General features: G+C 41.8%; 1 protein-coding gene across 15 annotated transcripts in view; it reads right to left on the bottom strand.

Moving 5' to 3' along the window:
- The window catches only part of UNK (unk zinc finger), a 45,518-nt gene that overhangs the window by 17,715 nt on the left and 5,040 nt on the right, over positions 1 to 22,763 (bottom strand). For 4 of the 15 annotated variants that reach the window (XM_075169987.1, XM_075169989.1, XM_075169985.1 and 1 more), the window contains exons 2-8: positions 8,820 to 9,029; positions 6,993 to 7,169; positions 6,421 to 6,551; positions 6,157 to 6,292; positions 4,483 to 4,600; positions 3,413 to 3,497; positions 1,375 to 1,517 (exon numbers count right to left, since the gene is read on the bottom strand). In XM_075169987.1, coding sequence (XP_075026088.1) covers positions 1,375 to 1,517; positions 3,413 to 3,497; positions 4,483 to 4,600; positions 6,157 to 6,292; positions 6,421 to 6,551; positions 6,993 to 7,169; positions 8,820 to 9,029 — 1,000 coding nt within the window. Of the gene's footprint in view, positions 1 to 22; positions 71 to 1,374; positions 1,518 to 3,412; positions 3,498 to 4,482; positions 4,601 to 6,156; positions 6,293 to 6,420; positions 6,552 to 6,992; positions 7,170 to 8,819; positions 9,030 to 13,181; positions 13,372 to 13,482; positions 13,853 to 22,763 lie in introns of those variants that run through there. The other 11 variants (XM_075169986.1, XM_075169981.1, XM_075169975.1 and 8 more) reach the window with 10 other exon arrangements.

The following is a 22,763-nucleotide window of genomic DNA, read 5'->3' on the forward strand; positions in this document are numbered from 1 at the left end:
CAGTCGCAAAGATACTACTCACTGTGGTGGAGGTGGGGCTAGTTGGCAGAGTTCCTGATTTATTCCACACCTACAGTACAAATACAAAACAGAACAGGCCACGTGAGGCTGGCTGCTAGAGGGACCTTTTTCTCTGATTAATTCATCATGTAAAATGCAAAGCCATATTTGTTTGCAAGCCACATGCAGATGCCCTGTGGAGTGATGAAGTCACAGAAAAGACATGTGTTGCCATTTGGCATATCTCCAAGGATTAGGAAAGGTTGTTTAAAAGACTAAGAGCTTGAGATAGAAAAAGACCTAAACGGTCTATTAAGTGGAAGATATCTTCAATTTCTGCAGTTTTCAGATTAAGTTAGACGATATATTCATAAGATGAAGGGGTTTTGTTTTTTTACTGCTTTCCACAGTGTTATTTAGTGAGAGAAAATATTATGTCCAGACTTTTCAAGATCTGTTTGGAATTCTAGCTGCAATCAAATTCAGGACAACTATGAACTGTTAGGTTGGCTTTGGTGCTAATAAAATAAACTATTAGCTTCTCTTTTCAAAGAGGGGGAGTAAGATAAAACAGAGGTCCTAAATGAGTTCACCCCATTCTTACCAGTTTCAAATGAGTTAAACTCATGTCATTTTACCTTCTCAAAACCTCGACCAACCATGTGAAAAGGTTACACACTTTATCAACAGTGCAAACAGGAAAGACTTAACGAACAAAAAAAAACCTCTCAGCAAAAATGAAGTGGTCTAGCATTCCATGGGCTTCTTATCTGTCTGTGTGTACCTGTTCAGCATTTAAAGATCTCCCTTCACGTTTGTACAACTAAAATAAAGTACTACCAACAATCTGGGACGTTACTTAAACATATTCCAGAGTTTAGCTATCTCTAGAAGTAGGAGAGGGAGGGAATCAAGGATATCCTATAATGCAACATACAATATGCACAGGCTAAGCCTCTGAGATTACATATGTAAACAAACTCAATTGCAGTTATGTACTTTAGGCGTTACTGGCTCACAGCCTTTAATTAGAGTACTTGGAAACTAAGCCCAATATGTACCTCCAGACAGGAAGGAGTTGGACTTCATGTGCGGATGTATTCCACTTTCCTGAAAGTACATCAACAAACTCTGCACAGAAAGGAAGGCTGAGAAATTTTATAGGTGAGAGGACAATATTAAAGCCACCGAATTGTATGTTCCAAACAAACAGATCCCTCTAAAAAGTGTGGAGCTGAGATCCAAAAGAAAAATGCCATATCCTTTGGGCTTTTGGATACCTAAGATTTCTCTTCTTGGGAGAAAAAAGTAGAGAGACTCAGAGAAACCCAGATTTGTAAAATATGGACAAGGCTTCCCCACACTGCTACATACATTGCTAAGGTCTGGGGCATGTGGACTGGAAGGGCTGACCGGAACAGAATCACCAGCTGCCGAAGGCATATACATCACAGGGCCTGTCTGTGTCGGGCTAGACACAGCCGAGGATTGCTGTAAATCTTCATTGAGCGCAGGCTCTGGAAGAAATAAAAGCACATGGAACGTTACCCAAAGCTGTACAATTGGAATGGAGCAAAGACTTTTAGGAACAAAAATACCTAGATATTCTTGAGAGAAGAAATATTCCACAAGCACCTACTTAGAAGTATAGAAGCAAGGAGAAATCTTATCTGGCAAATGGCTACCACTTATCTAATATTCCTTACATTATTACTGTCATCACTTGTACACTGTGCTGCTCTTTAGTCCATTAACGCTGCTCCAAAATTATCTTCCCTGCATGAATTGTGTGTTATTCATTCAGCTGTCTTGAACTAAGCAGAGCTTCCTTCATTGCTAGGCACAAAGTTGATGGGTGCATTATAATCAGCTGAGGGAGGTAAGTTTCCATCTGTGCTTAGTACAAACCATTACCAAAAAAAAGTAACGTACATAGAAAGGCATACACAAAAAGAAAGTGTCATTGGCTTGGAAGGTAAAGCAGAGATGCTGTAGACTTGTAGTATTTACATCTAACACAACTCAGCATCTTTACAAAAACTATATAACTGACACTATGCCTGTATTGCAATATCTTTAAAGTACTGGTTTCAACACATTTCTTGCTAACAATCAGCAAAACTCATGCTAAGAGCAAATATGATAAATGGACTCCGGTTATTTTAATTGAATTAGGCCCTCAGTTGTTCACCTTGCTAAGAAAGGACTAAAAAGTACAATTCCATAAGACAGCACAAGAAATAACCAGGTTGGAATGACCTAAGTGCCACAAAACGTTACTCTGGCTTTGAAGTAGTATAGTATGAAGTACAGTAATCTTGTTAGGAATAAGCCATCTCCTAAACAAAAATACTATGTTATACACAAGGGAGTTTGCTAAACACTGTTTCTTTATCAAGATTTTCATTCTCTCTTAAGCTTGCTGGATCATACTGTGTAGTTGCACTACCACGTTTTGGGCCATTATAGCCCACAGCTCTAGCTATAATTACTGCTTGTCGACAAGGCTTCCTATAAAAGGAACTCCATAACCTGTAGGGAATTTACTCTCACCATTCCTTGACAAAGGCAGCAATTACTAATTCCACCATTTACAAAGGATAATCAAATAAAGGAGGTTTGCTCAAGGCCACGTAGTGAGTCAGTATCAGAGCCAATCTATTGACTTCTGAGTAACCCGCTCTAATTGCTGCAAATTCAACAGTGAGACTGGAGTGCAGAAACTGAGTAGGAGCCACAGGACCAAGAGCTAACCATTTATCTATGAATATTAGTACCCACCTGAATATAGAACTCCCACAACCAAACCAGCATCACTAGTTTACAGATGATGAAAGTGAGGATTGAAATAATGCCCTATAAATCAGGGAGCTAGCGAGAAAAGAGGATTTGAGGAAAAGCGGACAAAAAGCTGCATATTTTTCTTCTCCAACCTGACTTAAAGATTTAAACTCTAAGCAAAACTTCGTAAATAGTAAAATAGTATTTAATTTTTAAAACGGATCAATACATTATCTGTAATTAGCAATTTTATCCTCAGTTTTTTAAAATACAACACTTTGCAACTTAGCTAGGTACAGTTCATCCACGTACAGAAGAGAAGCAGCTCTCTCTGTTCCAGTCCTCCTAAACTGACATACAGAGGACTGAGCGAGTGAGAGGGAACAGAGGGAGATACTTCAAGAGACAGCGCAGTGAGAGCTGAGTCCTACAGACTACCTACTGCCTTCAGCTCTGCCAACACCTCCCACACGAGCACGGTTTTATAGGAGTTATCAAAGTTAATATTTCGTTTTTGAAAATTCTTCACAGAGCTCTAGTTCAGTGGCCTTATATTTTAAACTATCTATTTTGCCCAGAAGCTCTCCATAGCTCAAATATCCATGAAAGACAAGAGAAGCAGCCCACGTACGTTCTACATGTGCAAAGGCACAGAAGGGTCCTCGGGGACAGCTGCCAGACTGCTGCATATCATTGCATTTGGTGGATTTGTAGATCTAAGGATGGGAAAAAAAAACAAAAAAAACCAGACATGAACAGGAAAAAACAGTGACCGGCAGCCCAGGTACAAAAGTACTACGAAGAGACTCGACAGCAAGGTAAGAACACAGATAAAAGGCGCAAAGGCCAGCAGAGTTCAGGATGACCATTTCAGTGCTTTGCTTCAAAGAAAGGAAAACCCACTATAGTTACAGAAACACCAAAATATGCCCATCACAGCTAAGCTCACCCAAAGATCAACCCATCACACATCAGCTCACCCAAAGGTCACCATTTGCCATAAAGTCCCTCAGTCTCACTGGAAGCTCCATGGAGAGGTCCATGGCAAAAGGTAGGAAACAGTTGACAGATGACAGCACAGAAAGTTACAGCCACATGTTTGCAAGGAAAATAACAAACCGTTGACAACGATTGTAGGAAATGGATTACTCCCCTTCCCCCCCAGTTTGACAGGCGGTGACAATGGTTACTTTGCTGATACAGGCCCAACAAAGCTTTTCAACACTGTAACATGAAGCAGACTAGGACAAGGTCTTAATTACACTTTCTGAAAAGATACTGGAATGCTCTGGGCATGCTCACAACTAAGAGCCTGGTGGTTTTTAGCACCAGTTCGTGGGTATCTATGGTTTAGTGCGATCATCATCAACCAAGAATTTTTCCTCAGGGAAATGGATGCTGTATGCTCACCTGCAAACCCTCATCATGTTTTCAAAAGGACCCCCATACATGACACTGCTCTTACAGTTGAGTTTTCCCCTACTTTTCTTACCTTCTCCCATGTGGCCTACCTAACGAAAAGGCACCCCTCTCAAGCAGCTGAATTTCAGCTTACTTCCAACAGGCAGTTCCTCTGTATCCCAGGAACACACTACAAGCAGCCCACATACTCTCCCAGCTGGCACACTAATTTACTTCATACGCCTGGAATGTTTTTGCTTTTCTAGTCAGCTACCAAACGGAGTGAGCAGGTTACTGTACCTCTGGATGGAACTGCTGTTCTGTGCGAGTGTGGCAGTATTGGCATGAGTCTCCATTTTCACACTTGCTGGGATCTCCCCACTCGTCTCCATGTTTCACACTGGGACACGGTGAAGATCTGTGTAAATAAGGTAGCAGGAGAATGCATCAGACCCACAAACGTGCTCTGAGCTTTGCTTCCTCAGCTGGGAGGCAGGCTCAGCTGCCCGCCCTCAGCTGTACAATCTGTTAGGCTGGCTGCTGCTTCCCCCCACCTCGCTGGTATCGCATCTTCTTCCCCCTCTTCCAATTTCCCAGTGAAAGAAACATGGTTAGCTCTCCATCTGAAACCAAATACAACCTGAACCAACATAACTGAACAATATTAGCAGCTGATGTGATTAGTGTCAGAGATGCTGGGTCTGGTTTCTGTTTTGGAACTGTACGTTCATAGAAAGCTAGTAAGTGAATTGGCTAATCCTAAAACACGTCATACCCTTACAGTGGTATGTTTCCAGGGTTATGGTATGGCCATGTGGAAAAGAGGCTGAGTCAGGTCACTGGGGAAAAGGCAAGTCCATTCTCTTTCTCCCAGACAGGAACAGTTCCTTTTCCCAGTTCGGAATTTTTGCCATGACCTACTTCCCCTGCTCTTTATGCTCTTACCCGTTCCCTCCAAAAACAGCAGAGGGAAGCATTTAGCAGCAGACGCCTGCAGCCACATTAGCTGGGGGTGGGGAAAGCAACACAGAAGGGAGTGGAGATCAGGAGGGGAGAAGCTTTCACCTCTTCCCTTCCCAAAGGGCCCAGGCAGGGGCAGAAAGCACGTAGCTGCTGCCTGAAGACTGGCTTAATGTTTCTGTTTCTCCTGAAGGTGTTGGGATTAACGTTCCTTTGATTTTTATTTATTTAGGTTTTTAAATACGGGATGTCAGTGCCAATTCAAAAATTTCTGTGAATGTTGGGGGTGGGGAACGGAAGTGAGAACATCCATGGTATTTTCTCTCCTGGCTTTCTGGTCTGCTCTTATGTTTTTCAAAAAGGAACTAAGGAAAAGCCCCACTGAGACCACAACAAAAGCTCTGTTGTGTTGGAGGAAATGAGGGCCTATAACTTGGATGAAACATGTTCAGGGAGACGCGGCATGCTGAAAATCCAGCAACAGCTGAGTGAGGAGAACACCCTGGTGCCTCAAAAGCACAGTCTTTAGCAGTTGGTTAGGAATGCATGTCCAGCTACAGTACTGGTCACGATCCCCATCATCAGGCACACACAGCAAGCAGCTTGATGATTCTGAATCCTTTATCATGAAAACACTGCTGTGCAAGTTTGTTTCTAAATGGCGATTAAAACTTTCTTTTGTTTTCATTTTCCTGCACTGCTTTCTAAAGCAGGAGTTTATACAGTAAGGGGATGCCAGACACAGGTTTTCTGTTTGCCTTAAAACCAGAGTTGTAACATGATTTAGCAACAGTCATTTATTAGAGATACTGGTTCCTATATACCACAAAACTCCTTGTTTAGTTTGTTATCCTGTCTCCTAGACAGAAGTAACAGTCCATCACATCTGTCAGTACAGGCCTTGGAGACACACTAAAAAAATCATCTAGTGGACAAAATCCTGGATCCTTCTTTACAGATTTCTACTACACCTCACCACGCAGCTGGGAAATAGAATATCCAGGACCAGAGTACCTGTATTTGTGTTTTCGTGGGCTTCTTCTTCTGTCTTTGCTATTGTGGTAGTAGGGACAGGCGTAACCCTGGCGACAGAGACGGGGGGGTTTCTTACATTGCTCTGTCTTGTAATTTCCCAACACATATGTTGTATCTGCAAAAGAAGCAACCAGTTAGTGGGAGATGATCATGATATGTATTTACTATACAAGAGTTCGACAGGAGCAGGCACTCCACAAACATCAGACTTTCCCAGTGCCACAGACCCTAAGTGACACTCACCTTGCCACCTTGGCTCCTCACTGAGTATTTTCTCTATCATAGCATGGCTAGCAGCAACTGCAGACTGACCCTCTATGCCACCTTCTGATGTAGTCTGACCATTCTGCAAAGCCTCCATCGCCTGAAGCTCCCTTTGTGGACAGAGTTAAATGAATATACAGACTGAGCAGATGAAGAGACAGACAAAGGTGTATAAAAACTGACATAGTGGAGCATGGTAACAATTCCTAAGTGGGTGCATTTCATTCATGCATTTTTTGTCAGAACATCTTTAGTTGAACAGCAACTGCAATTCATGTTCTTCATTCCCTGGGAATTCCAGATGCATTATTTGGACCCCCCCATCAGACTCCAAACCACAGCACAACTAGTTTAAAGTGTGCTCTCTTTCCCCGATGATTTTGAGTATCGTCCCCGGAGATTTTGCAGATTTGCCTTATTAGGAAGGCATGTATCATCATCGCTCCAGCACTAAGCATTTCACACTGAAGTAGTACTGTCCTTCAGTCACCTGACTTTTCTTTTAGGTACAGAAATTACCCTTTTCATACAGAGCCCCAACCTCTACTAACCTGATGTCATACACTGGAGAGCGTAGGTCATGGGGCCCATGAGCAAATGCGCAGTGGACTCCGTTCTTTGTGCAGTTTCCCTTGGAGTCCGTCTCATGAATGCAGATTCCAGTTTTGTAGTAGCGCAAGTGATACCTCCTCTCTGTGTCTCCAGTAGTTCTATGCAAGAAGGGACACCTGAGGTACAGGAGGAGGAGGGAAGAACAGCCAAAGTTTAGTCACACAGGTGATGGACTCAACACTACAAGAAGACGTATTGCCAATACAGGATGCTGTAGTTGACAACCCCTTTCCTACTTCTGCCTCTTCTCTTATGCTGTGCCTTCCAAAGCTATACAGAACCCCTAAACCTGTCACTACGCAGTATATAATAGTTTCCCTCCCAAAAAGACAGCTGGATTATTAAGCCAGCAGCAGGTTATTATTCTAGTCTAGTGACTGCCACGGATCTGGAAAAGAGCAAGGACACTGTCAGGGAGTTCTGATATACTAGCCATGATTGAAGGGACATCACATGGCACATACCATTTCCTCAGCAGCTCATCTAGACTTCGTGCTGTTACTGTTTCCTGCTGATGTACTCCTACAGGGCTGCGACAGCCTATCTATAGCCAGATGCATCCTTTATGCAGAGCACCGGAGAAGAAAGGAGAACTGCAATACTACTGTTTTAACTGATATTTTGTTTCACCCTCTTAGGCAGAAAAAGAACAATCTACACTGAGAAATAAAAAAAAAAAACCAACAAGATGGAATAAGTAAAGTTTAGATATTGCAGCATCAAGCTAAAAATACAAATCAGCAAAGAGTTTTGAGGTGGCAACAGTTTTCATTCACTGAGTTTGAGCCAGATACAAACAAGTGATCTAGAAGCCAAAGCCCCTAAATATCCTACTTCCAGTCCCTTCTAGTTCTCTTCTAAAAGGAAGAAAGTATTGAAACTGAGGCCTCAGGCTGGGGGATTATTCCATTCTGCTGTAGTCACAAGATCTTTACTTAATCAGGTAAAAAATATTGTTTTCCCAATAAACAGCATTTTTTTGTGTGTGTTTATACTGGCACCATGAGAGGGAACTGAAATTCCATCTTTCTATAGCATCTCTATATAAAACACTCCCTATATTTGACCACAGTTTGGCTACACTATTTGTTCTTCCATATCTGTCATGTGACTAAAGTTTATTACTGGGTTAACCCTTTAATTGCTGGACCCTGCCACATGCACAACAGAAACACTTGCACCTCTGCTCCAGCGAAACTTACCACAATCACAGGGAGAGAAGACCCAATAAAACAAACTCTTTGGGACCTGCCATTCCCCTACTGGCTTCTTAGAAGTTCAGGAAGACAAAATAAACTGGCAAGTAACCGATACGATTTAAAAAGGTGGGGATAGATAATTCAGGGCACAGACTGGAGGACAAAGGTATTCCTCTTTCGGCAAGCTGTTAAAAACTAAGCTACCCTGCTAGCGAGCAAGAGCTATTATTTGACAGTCAGGGACTTGTGTGAACAGAGTCTCTCTCAGTCCATTCGTCAGCGAGCTGTTTTTCACACCCCAACTTCGCTGAAGATGCCAAGGTTCACGAGGACGCTGAACAATGCAGGAGCTGAACTTCCATCCAACTCACCCTTAGTATCATCTCTGCTGCAGGCCTGGAGCACATGGGTTGCTATTACAGTTTTTACATCTGTTCTCATGTTACGTATGTTACAAAGCTGCTTTACTGCTGACTTGCCTCATCTCTACAAGAACCGGCTGGAATCATCACCTGGACTGATCCCAAAAGCCTAATGCCTGAAAAGCAGGGTGCAGGCTTTACTTACTCATCTCCTTCTGGGCAGATTCCTGTGGTCTCGTCATACTTGGTACAGTAAATGTCAGGGCTGTAGTTAAATGTACCATCCCGGCGGCGGATAGATCTGCGACGACGCTGGTTGACAAAGTGCCAGTGGAAGCAAGTGTAGGGCCGGTGCTGAGTGCACTTGTGCTGCACGAAAAGAGGGCACTGCTCCGTGCGGAACTCCTTCAGGTAACTGCAGGCAGAAATCCAACAGCAGGAGATTAGGACCGGGATGCTAGTCAGAGGCAATATCCAAACACCCCGCAGAGTCCAGGCCAAACCCAGCCGCATCCATCACAGAGATGCCTGCTGTCCTTCCCACACCCTCCCCTGCTTTCGCTCTCAATAATGGAGGCTGGAAGCTGCTGCTTGTCTGTAGTGGGAAGATATCAGTTACCAGGCCAGTTAACACAAACATGGATGCTAACAATAGCTGAAATCGCTCTCTATCGTGCCTTTCAGTATCATTTTTCAGAGGCTTTTCATGAGCTTAGAAAATAGTTTGTGAGAAAACAGAACCCTTAAGTACCTTTCTATCCATTTCTATCTCTAAACCTGAGATCTGTCAGGGCAAAAAGGGGTTTCCTTCCTAAAAGATATATGTTCAGTTTAAAAACAAACACAAAAAAATACACTTCCTTGTAGCCACATTTAAAGCTTCAAGTTACTGAGAGAGGAAGACTTTTAAGAGACTCTTTTTCATGCCTTGTCTTCCTGGTTTAACTCGGCTTCTTCTTTAGTACATGGTCGAGTATGAAATTAAAATTAATCTCTCTTGCAATCTTGTGAATTCAGGACTCAGTCTTGAAAAGTGGGATAACTATCCTTAAACTCCTGCATGTTTATGTGCTTTATTTTTAATATGTAATTCTCTGAAAGTACGTGTCTTCCTTTATCTTGAGAACTACAGAAGTCACAAGCTTTTATTTGTGACACTAATAACAGTCTCTAAACCCAGATTGTAGAGGATTACAAAATGGTTTAGATCAACATAATGATCTGACTGTGATCTGTGTGTAGGTGCTTACAAAATCCACGCCGCCTGAAACCCACTAGCTGCCCTCTATTTATAGGGAACATATGAACACTTCAAGTAGCTCAGACCCAAATCCCACCGGGTTCGGTCTCAGAGACACCTCCAAGAACAACACAGAAGGCCCAGAGCAAGCAGACGTCGGGTAATTGCATCCCACAACAAGTCACATTCTGGTCTCTTACATTTAGAGGTCAGTTTAAACAGCGAGTAACAAAACTTGTCGGTCAAAAGTGCTGGTATTCTGCTGGAAGCAACAGGATGATGTAACAGCAGACATGGATTCATTTTAAACTGCTTATGTACTCCGAGGCAAAAAAACAGAGCATAGGAATTTGTCAAGTATTCACTGCCGTATCAGACAATCTTTCTATCGTGTTTCTAAATAAATGGAAAGATGTCTGATGCCCAAAGATGTACTTACAGATAAGAGCATTCATGCTAGATTCCTTCTGAAAGCAACATCTGTAAATAAAGCTTCCTTTCCGCTTTATCCCTGGCTGAAGAGAAAGCCTCAGGAAAATGCACAAATTCAATCAAAGTGGTTTTATTTGTTTGCTATGAAGATGGAATATCACTGCAAGAGCCTTCCTACATTGGATTTTGCTAGCATGAAAGGATAAAAGCTCTTCCTCCTCTTCAGCCTCCAAATACACGAGACTTGCAGGTTCCACTGCTTCAGATCCATGAACGCTCGGGGCTGGAGAGCCTCCGCAGCGCCTGTAAGCCCTTTTCCACCTAAGCCCATCTGTCCTCTGCAATCCGGCATGGCTGGAACAGTATCTGCATTAGGGCCCAAGGCTTAACATCAGAAAAAATGGAGCCAGTGTGCAGAAGCAGGTCTGTTAGGAGTAGGTGAGGGTCAACAACATCACTTTGTTCCTTTTCATTTTTAAAAAGCTGGCTCAAACTGAGATCCCTACTCCAACCGCAGCAGCAATTCATCTGAAAACGGAACGTCGCAATAAAATTAATCCATTCTTGAAAAGCCTTCTCAGCTGTTGGACCAAGTACAGTTGTAAAAAGTGGAATTCCACAGATTATCTTATCAGCGCGCTAATAAGACTTAGAACAAAAGTGACTGTAACAACATTTAGGTTAGAAAGTGAATTAAGTAAACTTAAGCAGCATGAAACTTAGACTGCCGTCCAGAGACACTACGTAGTCACCAACCAGTCCCTTCCACCCATACATCTCCACGTACACCTTAGAGACATGAAGTTTATGTTACTCTTATTTTACATACACAGAAACTGCAGAACAGCTGGCTACGTACCCTGACCAGTATCATACAGGAATCGGAGTCGGTAACACAAACCAAGAGCATTTAAACTCCTCTGTCTTCACTGACGTGAGTCCTGGGCTTAATTTGAAGAACAACACCCTGAACCTCTTCAGTGCTCTGGAAACTAAGGGGAGATATCAGGCCTAAACAACCTGGGTATCAAGCCCAGCACTCCAGACTTCTAGTGATAGGCATGTATGAAACACGTAAAAACCCTAAAATTTAACAACTGCATGATCAACCGAGCTGAAACAGCTTCCCTTTAGCAGGAGAGTTTAAAAATGTATACACTGACTAGGGAGTTCGGTCTCTGGAGTGTCAATTGTTGCTGAAGAACATTTGAAAATTAATTGCATTTCATGATTGGTTAAACGCCCTGGAGAAACATTTATTATAATGTAAATGAGAGATAATTACATAAGTAAATGGTTCACCTGAAAAGTGTTTAACACCTAACTTGCTTCATCAGAAACTCATTCTTTAATGCTGCCTATTAAATAAATGATCTCTCACTTAATTTCAAAGCAAGTCCTGCAAACAGGTACCACTGAGCTCCGCATAACCCATTAACGGTGCACGATCACCTCTGCAATAGACCTAACCGAGGAAAAGGAGTTGTCACATTAACTCAGTCATTCCAAGCCTTTCAATCACTGCTTTGGGTTTTTCTTTTTTTCAAGCCACTACAACATTTTAAATCACCCTCCTCCACAATCGCCTGAACGGTAAATTGCCTTATTTTCTTGATCCATGAAGTGAGTTTTGGCTCCTCTGGGAGAACATGGACCACTCAACCAGCCACTTTGTATTAAAATATATGAAAGGCATCTAAACCACATGTGTTTTGGAAACATAGAAAGGATACACAGACAGTGCTACCACAATGTGATGGCTCACAAAGCAGAAAGCCATTAATATTTCAGTAGCCTCTTTGCAAAGGCTCGAAACAGAAATGCAGAAAACACCGTCATGACAGATTCTTCTGGTGTCAATGGTCTCTATAAATTTTTTCCCAGAACAGCTGAGAAAAGGAATTTTTGAACGACCCTTGAAACTGAAAACACGTTGATAACTGGTACACATTTCACAGCGTGTCAGCCAAACGCTGTCTGTACAGGAAGAGGAAATCCAGCAATGATAAGTTGCATTTCTCAACTCCTCTCTAAAGATTTCAGGAAACTATACAGCCCTACATGAGGGGCAGAAGAATTATTACACCTATTTTATACAGGAGTTACTTCTATATTTATTCAAAAAAAAAAAGGTGAAACTAATCAGTTCTATATTGTCCTACTTTACATGCACTTTACATGTATGTGTGTATATGTCATATTTTCAAACAAAATATATTTTTTTAAAAAGTGGAAAGCACATAGCATGGTGGTCTTCTGGTACTACATTAACATCAACAGCAACACCCACGTTCCTGGAGGAAATGTTATCATTTATGAGTCCTACTAAACAAAGACAAATGCAAGTCTAAACAAATAGGACAAGACCAGCCAGAACAATGTAGATCAAAGTCCCCAGGCTGAATTGAACTTGCTGCCGAACAGGATGGACGCTACTGGAAACAAAAGCTTATTTCACTAGGAAGACAAGAGGAGAGATTCTTAGACTAGCCTTGGGAACTCCCAGAGGTTGACAGGGGCTGCAAAGTATTGGAAAAAATCCCAATGCTACCTCACTGAAATTCCACTTCCTCTGGGGTGGGATGTGGGAAGGGGCAGTAATTACTCTCCGCAAGAATTTACACTAGAGGGGAACTGCTAACTGTCTTTTAATTGCTAGTAGCAGCTGGACTCTCCAGGGCAGGGCAGCAAGTGTTTACATCTGCAGCTAGTAATTGCAGCTAGTTTTCCCTCTGCCCTGGAGGAATGGAGTGGCAACCTGCTTTGGGAGCTGCAGGAAAAGAGATGAGTGGGGTGGGGGAAAAAAGAAAAAAACTGTACTTCCAAACACCACCACCAGAAAAATCAAACCTAGAAAGAAGAGGTGGGGGGGAGAAACCAAGAAGAAACACTAACCTAGAAGTTGTTTCATTTTTAAACTCAACAATGGCAGCCTTGTACTGGTCACATTCACTGCTTGCTGCTGCAGAGATCTCTTGCTTTGCTGCAGCTTTACTGGTTTGGCTCTGTTCGCACCCGGTGCACTCAAGCGGCTCGGTACGGGAGGATTCCTGCATCCATACCACGTTCCAGGGCTGGAAACTTTCTGCCAAAGTTGACACAAGTCACGCATGCAGTGGCGTGGGCTCAATTCAGAAGAACACGCTGGTAATGCATGAAGACAGCTGAGCTCTAAATTCCTCATTAAAAGCCTTACCCAAAGCTCCCTGAAGTCACTGGAAGATGCACACTGACGCCAAGGGAGAAGTCTCTGCTTTGTAACAGAGGGATCAGGAAGACTGGCGAGAGAAACAATACTGAGGAGCATGGAAACAAAAGGATTAAAACCAACTCTTCCAAACCCTTGTTGCACCCATAACAAAAAGCTGGGCCCTCCTTTGCTTCCAACACCCTCTGCACTATTTGAAATCTTTACGTAGGCCCCAAGACAAGCTCCTCTCCTTTGCAGCCCTCCTTGCTCCTCCCAGTCAATCCCCTTTCTGCCAAAATTCCTTTCGGGCCCAAAGAGAGCACGGAGGCTCATAAACAGAATCTGAAACTTCTGCATCACTACGACACCAGAGAGAAAACCATTAGATAATTGTTTGGCTAATCCAAAATGTAAATGTAAATGTAGGACAATAGTGAGATCTAACACCACTGTCATCTAGATTTCGCATACGTGTGTGTGTGTTTACACCCATGAAACTACGCTAGAGCACCCTTACTAAAGGCCCGCTTTAAGCGACTGGTAGCAGTGCTTTTTATCTGGTGTGAGACCAGCATAAACCTCGGACATCTCTTACACTAGCGGCAGGTCCACGCTCGAAGCACCGGCTGCTGTCAGTGGGGCTCCCCCCTGCAGCTGCTCCTTGGTCACAAGGAACTGACCCAGAGAAGGGACCCAGGGCACCTTCAGACAGCGCAGAGTCTGGTCACCTCTGGAAAGCCCAGCCTGGCACAGACACTTTAGGAATTACTAGCTCAAGACTGTATAAAGATTCTTAGCACTAGCTACTGTCCAAAAGAGCCCACAGAGGCAAACCTAAACCAAGAAATCTGCAAATAAAATGTTTGGTTGTGTGTTGTTTTTTTTTTTTAAACAAAGGCTTAAGTTCCTGATAAGATTTCAGATACCGGGAAGAAAATGCTCTTCTGCCATTATCATTTATTTTAGCCCATGTGTCTTCTCTCAGCTGAGGATCACACCGGCAAAGATATAATTTTATCGGCATAAAAGTGCATGGGAATGCTGGGGGCTTTTGCTGGCACTTTTATATCAGTCACGTCCTGCTGTTTCAGACAGGACTGCATGAGGCCATGGACCTCTTCGTAAAGTTTCAGGTGGTCCCAGTTCACCTCACTTGTAGACAGACATCCTTCCTGAATACTGCAGTCTGAATGACAGAGGTCACTGCTCTCAGCTACTCATCAGCTTTCCTTTGCTGGAAGCTCCTAGTGGCACCAATCTGTCCAGACAGCAGGCTGGGGAAAGTTTTCCTAATTCAGTTTAGGCAAAAAAAAAAAAAAAAAATATCACCAGCTTAGCTTTAAAGTTTAAATTAGTGGTTTGAGCTAACACAGATAAAATTATCTGAAGTAAACCAGGGTGTGCTTACCCAACAGACTGCCTGCAAAGTAGGCAGCGCTGCAAAACCCAGGAGAAAATATCTAACCGTAGATATAGACGTTTCTAATTCAATAACGCTTATCTATTGAAAATATTTTCAAAACTGCTATTTTCTTCTTAAGCTCAAAGAGCCACCCCAACGCAAGAAGAAAAGAGCTGTCCATATTTAATCAGCTCTCTAAATTCATTTCACCCTCATAAAATTTTATTGCAAAAGATGATATCAGACACACTTTAAGTAAGAAACCCATGACTCAATTATTTTCTTTTACTGAACTGTGGTATTCCAATTGAAATGAGTCAGTGGTGCATGACAGAATCTACTTATTCCAACAGGATACTCAATAAAAATCCTACTAATGCACCTTTCGTTTAACATATCATTACTGATAGAGAAAACCCATGACATGCAGCTCTGACACTGCTCAGGAGTTTTTGCTCTTCGGGTAAAGAAGATATTCCAGAACAAGAGAGGAAAAATGGGGATTTAAAGAATAGTCTCACTTCAAAATAATTGGTCCAGAATGGATATTCTGGAATAGCTATTCAATTTCTCTGCATTGGCAATTCCCTATAAAACCCTTACACATCTCTTGGCAAATCAACAGGGCTAGTAGAAGGCTTGACTTTTTAAGGAATCCCTCGGCGTAGCAAGGAGTTCAGGAGGCTGTCTGCCTTGGGGCTTTTACTGCTTCCAGTCACCACAGAGTCCAAACCCTTCCGGAGAAAGGGTTTGATACCAGCATTCCCACGGTGTCTTATAAAATGCTGGCATTTCAACGAAAAGCAAGCTTCCTGACAGGGAACATAGCCTTCAACTCCGAAGACATCTTGGGATTTGGGAGAAAAAAGTGAAACAAACAACCTAACTTCACAGGAGTTGTAGTTCCTTGTTCCCAGGGGTGGGTACAGGACAACCAAATCCCTCAACCGACAGCTGCAGACTACCAGCAGCCTGGATTACAGCCTGCCAAAACCTCTGCAAGGAAATGTTCAGCATCCTTCTAACAAGAGCAGTAGGTAGGATAAGTCTGTTTCAGTGAACAATATCTTTTACTTATTGGCAGATGTAATCTAATATTGAAACAGAGCCTCACTGGAATCACTGCTGAATATCAAATAACAAACACTTTTAGCAGCAATCTTGAAGGTTTTCATCATGATTTCAGGAGAAGTTCTGACCAGGTTTTACCAGTAATCTTCATCAGTTACTGTAGCTGACCACATATCAGACACACTTTAAGAAAGAAACCCATGACTCAATTATTTTCTTTTACTGACCTGTGTTATTCCAATTGAAATGGGTTAGTGGTGCATGACAGAATCTACTGTGATACTACTGTGGCTGACCACAGTAACTGTGGCCACTGTGGGATATTTCCCCATTTTCCGTATTTAATGGTATTTTTCTAAATAACCTGAGACCTGACCAAATCCTCACACTTCGTGTCAAGAAGAGCTTTCGCATACACCATGCCTCACTTGACATGAAATGCAAACATCTCTCTCTCAGTACATCTCAACAACTATCAGTCTATTTGCCTTTCCATACTCTCAACAGCCAGGTGCAGTTTTGTAAACCTTGAAAGGATTAGAAAGCATTTAAACCTCAAAGAAAAATATATGGATCACTTTATAAAAACAAAAGGCTGACTGTGAACGTGAGGAAGGAGAAAAGGATGAGGAAAAAGTTTCAGTAAGCTCACATCTGTCAAGAAGATAGACTTCACATGCCTCAGTGTTTTCTTTATCACCTAAATAAATTGAACCATCAACTGGAAAAAGGTCACACAGCAGACAGCACTGTGTGATTTTAAAGCTGTTAGATTTCCCCTTCTCCATTAGAGCTTGACAATAATGTCAGTCTAAGGGCAAATAAAGAAAGTGAGAGTTGGAGAGACTTATTACAGATGCATGGAGTTGGGCGTGTTTGGTTGTGGAGGTTTTTTTGTTTTAAGAGTTCATATAACTCATTGTGTACCTTAGCGATCACAAAGACAACTGCTTACATCCATAGCCCACGGCTCCCCCACTTTTCACTACAGAAGTAGGTAGGCAGCACTCACAAGTTTTCCTTTTTCTAGGCATCTGATTGATTTAGCAAGTAAAGTTGAGCTGGATGCTTCCAAACAAATGCTAAAGGATAGTGTGTACTGCAGAAGCTAGAACACAAACTACTAGATTACAGAAAACTAAGGACAACACACCAACAAGTACAATAGTCATATTCAACAGTAACCTGATCACTATTGTAACCCTATTTTTGGATTTCAAAGCAGATCATGGGGTGGACAACAATGCAAGTAATTCAATTCAACCGCAAGGAAAGAACTGTCTACTACCCGTACTTTATAGATAAGAACTTTAACTGACTGCAAAAGTCCATGCTAAAAATAACACATTGGCAACTATCAGAAGCGATTGGGACAATTTTCAACGAAAAGAAGAATGTCAGACACAAACAGTTGTGTCTTGTCTACACTGAAAAACTAGGGAAAAACAAAGAGACACACTACAGCATGGTGCCAGCTCGTCACGGGAAGACAGCCTTGCAGCAGTTTCAGGCAAAACACTGTTTGGTTTCCACAGTTATAGCAAAAATGGGTTTGTTTGGAGAGAAATACCATGTTGTAGCTAAGTAGCTCACCAATGCTCTGTCTTCATGAGGAAAGAAAATTGAGGCTTTCAACTCGGAGTTAACTCAATAAAATGAACATTTATGACATCTGCGAACAGCCAAGACACAAGCTCCACTTACTTACAATCGTGTTACAGCCTGCGGGTGTCAGGGAAAGAGGTGCTTGTTCAGACTTCCCTCGAGCTGTGCATACACCGAGCCTTGGCATACACCCGAGCAGTGTCATCCAAACCCGATGAATAAAACAATTTGAATCATTTTTTTTGACGGTATTCTCTCTTTAAAAAGCGCCAGGGGACCATGAAATGTATATGACCAAGCCATACCAATAAAATCCATTTTAAACACAAGTGTTTGTTTACACAGAGCTTTCACCTTTTTAATTAAAACAATCCAAGCACAGGCACATGCAAACATTTAACTGCACTACATTTCAGAGATGTTTCCTTGAAAGCCATTCAGCAAGATCCAGAACTCTGCATAAAGCCTTGAGTTTACATTTCCTTGAGTTTGATCTCTTTTTTCCCAAATAAGTTGGCCATGAATATGTATTACTTGACATGACCTCAAAATTAACTAAGCATTTAGACAGTTCATGCAATGTTTTAAAAACACAGCCAATTTTTTTCAAGTCTGAATGACACATTTTCAGTTTGACAGTGCTAGTTTATGTAAACACACAGCTGCACCTAGAACACACCTCCCTGTTTTCAAACATGGATCACCCCCAACTGAGACAACCCTCATCACTCTGTGGGTTGGTTTCTGCTCTGCAAACTATTCAGCTGCCATTGATCCTTCCCTACAGCACCTATGTAAGTGCCAAATCTATGAAAACAGAATCACATTGAAATAATTATTTTTCAGTAACATGTGGGTTGAGCCTAACTGTTTCAGTGAAAATACTGGAGCCTACTGCATCCAGATAGCTGTACACTGTTGAAGGCTTATACCTGGTTTAACTGTCAGCACAATATATCAACATGTGCTTAAATATCAGCAGTTAAATATTTTAGTACTAATTAGTTCACAAAAACATCCATCCACAGACTTGTCTATTATGGTCATTTATTCAGCTTACATCCCGATAAATTTTCTATCTTACATTAACTGGATCGGATGGATGACGCTTCTTTATCCTGGCATGAGTGTTTGTAGCCTCAGACACATGGAGAATGTCTGCAGAAAGGCAGAGTTCAAATGGAGTTAACACGCATCAGGTTTGCTGCACCAGACTACAATGAATTAAGGTCTGAATAATACACTGACGTCCTGTGCTGTAAAAATTAAAGTCCCAGCTTCTGGTAAAGTTTTTCCACACTGCACTTCTCTCACCATCGATTCAATCACTAACAAAACCTACCCAGGGCTAGCAACTGAGAAACACTAGTGAAGGCTGGGAACAGGGCTGGGCTGTTTTAAAACTTGTGTTACTCACTCTGCTAGTTCCCTAAAACAAAACATCCCACATGCAAGAATTTGTAAAGGCTAATTCAGAAAAATATTATTTCCATACAAGCCATTACATAGCTCAGGGTTTCAGTTACAGATTTTTATGAGCATTTTTCGGTGGCTAACCTTCAACATCTTGTCTCACAAGAGGTGCTTCAGAAACAGAGCACAGTAGCCTTCCTTCTCCTGACCACGCCAAGATCCCTCATGATCTAACAAACAGCTCGTAGATCGATTGCAGCCCCATACTCACAAGAGTTTTAAGTCAGTGCATGAACTGTTTGAAGGTCTGTACTTACACTGGACGAAAAACAGAAAACCAAAACTCCACAAGAAATGACGGCTCTATAGTGGTCTCATCCAGACCAATCTACATTTGAAAATGAAATGGCATCTGCTGCTTCTCAGGTTAAATGCCAACCAGATTTGCAGCAGCCTCTTTGGAAAGGCTTACATTTGTGAACAGACATTTTCTCTTGTGAATTTCAAACAAAACACAGTGATTATCTAACAAGCATGAACCTGCATCCCGTAACACATGTGCCAGCACAAAGATAAAAGCCAACTCTTACTGGTTGATTTTGCAGAATCAATGTTAGCCATTCAATCGATTTTTCTTTTCCGTTCAGGACTTGCATCAGACTTCATCCATGTCTGCTACAGCCCAGTGGACTCTTTCGACACTCCATAAGGCAGGCATACCTCAGAACAAAAGTCCTACACACACAGATAGACTGGTCCAAAGAAGCACCATTATATCACCCCACGCCAGACTGCGCTTCAAACAGGTACGTCGACATCAAGACGTATACCAGCTGTCCGCCAAGGGGACAGCGGTCAAGCCCCAGGCTATACCACAACTTCTCATTTTCCATTTTGACTAATCAATACAGGAATAAATCTGGTGGCACTCTCAAAATATTTTAAATCTGCAAACAGTATTTTTTTTGTTGTTGCTGTAAAGCTGCACAATTGCCCTGAGGCATCTGCTGTTTTTATTTCTGCTATGATGGTAATATTCAAATGCTATTAATGAAAGTTCACAGTCTATTGAAAATTAGAGGAGAAAAATCACCTCTGAGCATATTGGGTGTGGACTAACAGCTTCTTTTTGAACTGTGGTGACATGCTGAAGATGAAGGCTAACAAGTAAAACAATATTGACTTTAATTAATTCAGGCTTTCGCAGATATTCATCAGGTATAGTTTCAAGAAACTACTTCCCTTTCCATATATGCATGACTGCTTATTAATCTAAAGAAATTCTAAGCATACGATGATAAAAAGCAATCCAACCTTAATTTCTTAACTGTAATTAACAGTGCCATTATTCTTAATAAGCCAGTATGCTCTACTGAAATGTATTTGCAGTTTTTGACCAACAGATAGCTAGGGATGGCCTAAGATTTTTCTTGTCTGACCACAAACTTGGTGTAAGTTTCCCTTCTGCCAGTGTTCTGACAACTATATTCAATTAAACGTCTCTGACTTTTAATGAGAGATAAGAATCAGGCCAGTATCAAGCATTTCAGTGAGCTAGCACTTTCATTGCCATCATTGCACTTTAGCACTTAAAATTGAAGTATTTCTTTCAAAGAAAACCTAGGACTTTTCTTGTTGTAACAATAACCTTCTAAACTTGAATGAATATCACGGCAGGGTGAGGGTGCACGAGTCAGAAGGCAGCCTGCAACAAAGCTAAGAAGAGAAGAAATTGTTAGTATTCATTTTAAGGGAACACTCATTCCAACTGATATTTCAAATGTCAAACGGGTATTAACTGCATCAAACACTGATCAAAATACACAAGACAGATTGCTGAGAAAATCATCACAAGCATCTAAATTGGCTGTCATCACTAGGCGGAGTTTGAGAAAGTACAAGCTTTTAGCATCTCCCTATGCACCCTTCTGCTGAGGCTTTGTATTTTTGATTGCCCTGATAAAAAAGACAAACTATCTCTCAATAAAGCAGAGAAAAAAGGTAGCTAAGAAATCGCACTTGCTCTACAGCCTGCTGGCACGTGACCATTCACTGATTTAGGACACTGGGGAGTCGCTGGCTGGCTGCCCTGCACACACAGGGCATAGCTTTCAGCAACGACTTTGTACCCGATTTGCAAGCGATGTGCTGCATGTTCCAAAAAGTTTATAAAGTCTTTATAACACAGAAACCTCTGTGATCGTCTCCCTCTTGTAGTCCACGATTTCACCAAAATCTAGTTTAAGGAGTTTTTAAGGAGGAAACTAACTGACACGATATTAAAAAAAGCAATGACAATTAGACAAAAAAAATTCTTAGAAACAGTTTAGATGTAGGTGATTCCGTTAGGCAAAGGGATGGACCAGGTAACTTCTCATCATCTCTTTCAGCCTTGTCTCTTCTGCTTTCAAAAAGGTTTTGAAGTTTTTAAAAAGCAAAAAAGAAAAAGTTAACACAAGGAACAAAACACCGCCTCGGCATCCTCTGAAAATGGACATAGCTCTTAGGGTCCTGACAAGCAGGTTCTCACGAGCCTCGACACAGCAATTTAAGACATTATTGCTCCAGCTCTTTATGCTTCTCCTTTCTCAGAAACTACAGCTCCTTATGACAGGGTTAACAGAAGGGGACATGTGCCTGCTCTCCGGCTGCCCCAGTTCGCAGCCTGGTATATTAATACAGTCCACCAGTGACAGTTAGTTCATGCTAATACGCTACACAATAAACGTGATGAACTGATGTACTGACACATCCCTCCCGCCAGGTTGTACCGGGGCAGTAACACCCAGCAAACAGGCCGGCAGAAGTGCCGTGATGCACTGCAGGAAGGTTTTCCAGAGGACGTTGGTCAGACCCTTTGTAACGAGAAGGCTGCACGTTTCAGCTGCTCACAGAAGTTAGAAAAACCTTATTCTGGTGGAAAGAGTAGATCTAAAGAAAATAAAACACTGAATTCCAACAGAATTTTCCTTAAAATAAAGCCACACGATATAAAAGGTATTAGACAATACATAAACCTACAAAATGAGAAAAACTGATACAATGGGAAACTCTAAGCTCTGAGATTTTCTAAAAGAACTATTAGTTTTAATTTTGTCTCCCATGCCACAAAAAATTATCCTATATGCTAATATAAGCAATGTATAAGCATTAACATAATACCTTTTTTTTTTTTAATCAAAAAATTGAAGGAACCATTTTCCAAGTTGGAACAATTCTGCATAACTGAATCCCTCTCCTCTTGCACAGAGTTTTGGATTTTTGAAATACCAAGTCTAGCCAGACCAAAACCAATTCTGAAAATGTCAAAGCAGTATACGAAGCTTTTCTCTCTGCAAGATATTTATATGCCATCTACACAGCAGTTATCTGTATGTGAATTCGCTGTCACTTTTGAGATCCAAAAATACTCACTTATTAAGTGTAAACGTATCAAGCAAACCACAGCTCCAGTCCCCCTTCAACACAAGGGAGAAACACCTCGTGGCTCAACATGTGCACTAACCAGCAGGACAGCGCAGTCCTGCACGGAGCCCAACGACCCACACTGCCCACCAGCCCATCTCCCAGGCTGCGGGCTTTCCACACGCATCCTTTGAAGAACCGTAAAATCTACTGTGTTATTTTTCAGCGCGTGTATTCAGTGGTAAGCACACACCACGAAGGCAGCCCTTCCTGTTCACACTCCAGTACTTTATATTTCCAACTTCCTGTAACTATTCACACTTCCTAACAACAGTTTGCGGTGGACTTGTACTCAGTGAAGTTTACACAGACTTAAAACATAGCAATAATA

This window comes from Calonectris borealis, chromosome 20, assembly GCF_964195595.1.
Source record: "Calonectris borealis chromosome 20, bCalBor7.hap1.2, whole genome shotgun sequence".
Lineage (NCBI taxonomy): Eukaryota > Metazoa > Chordata > Aves > Procellariiformes > Procellariidae > Calonectris > Calonectris borealis.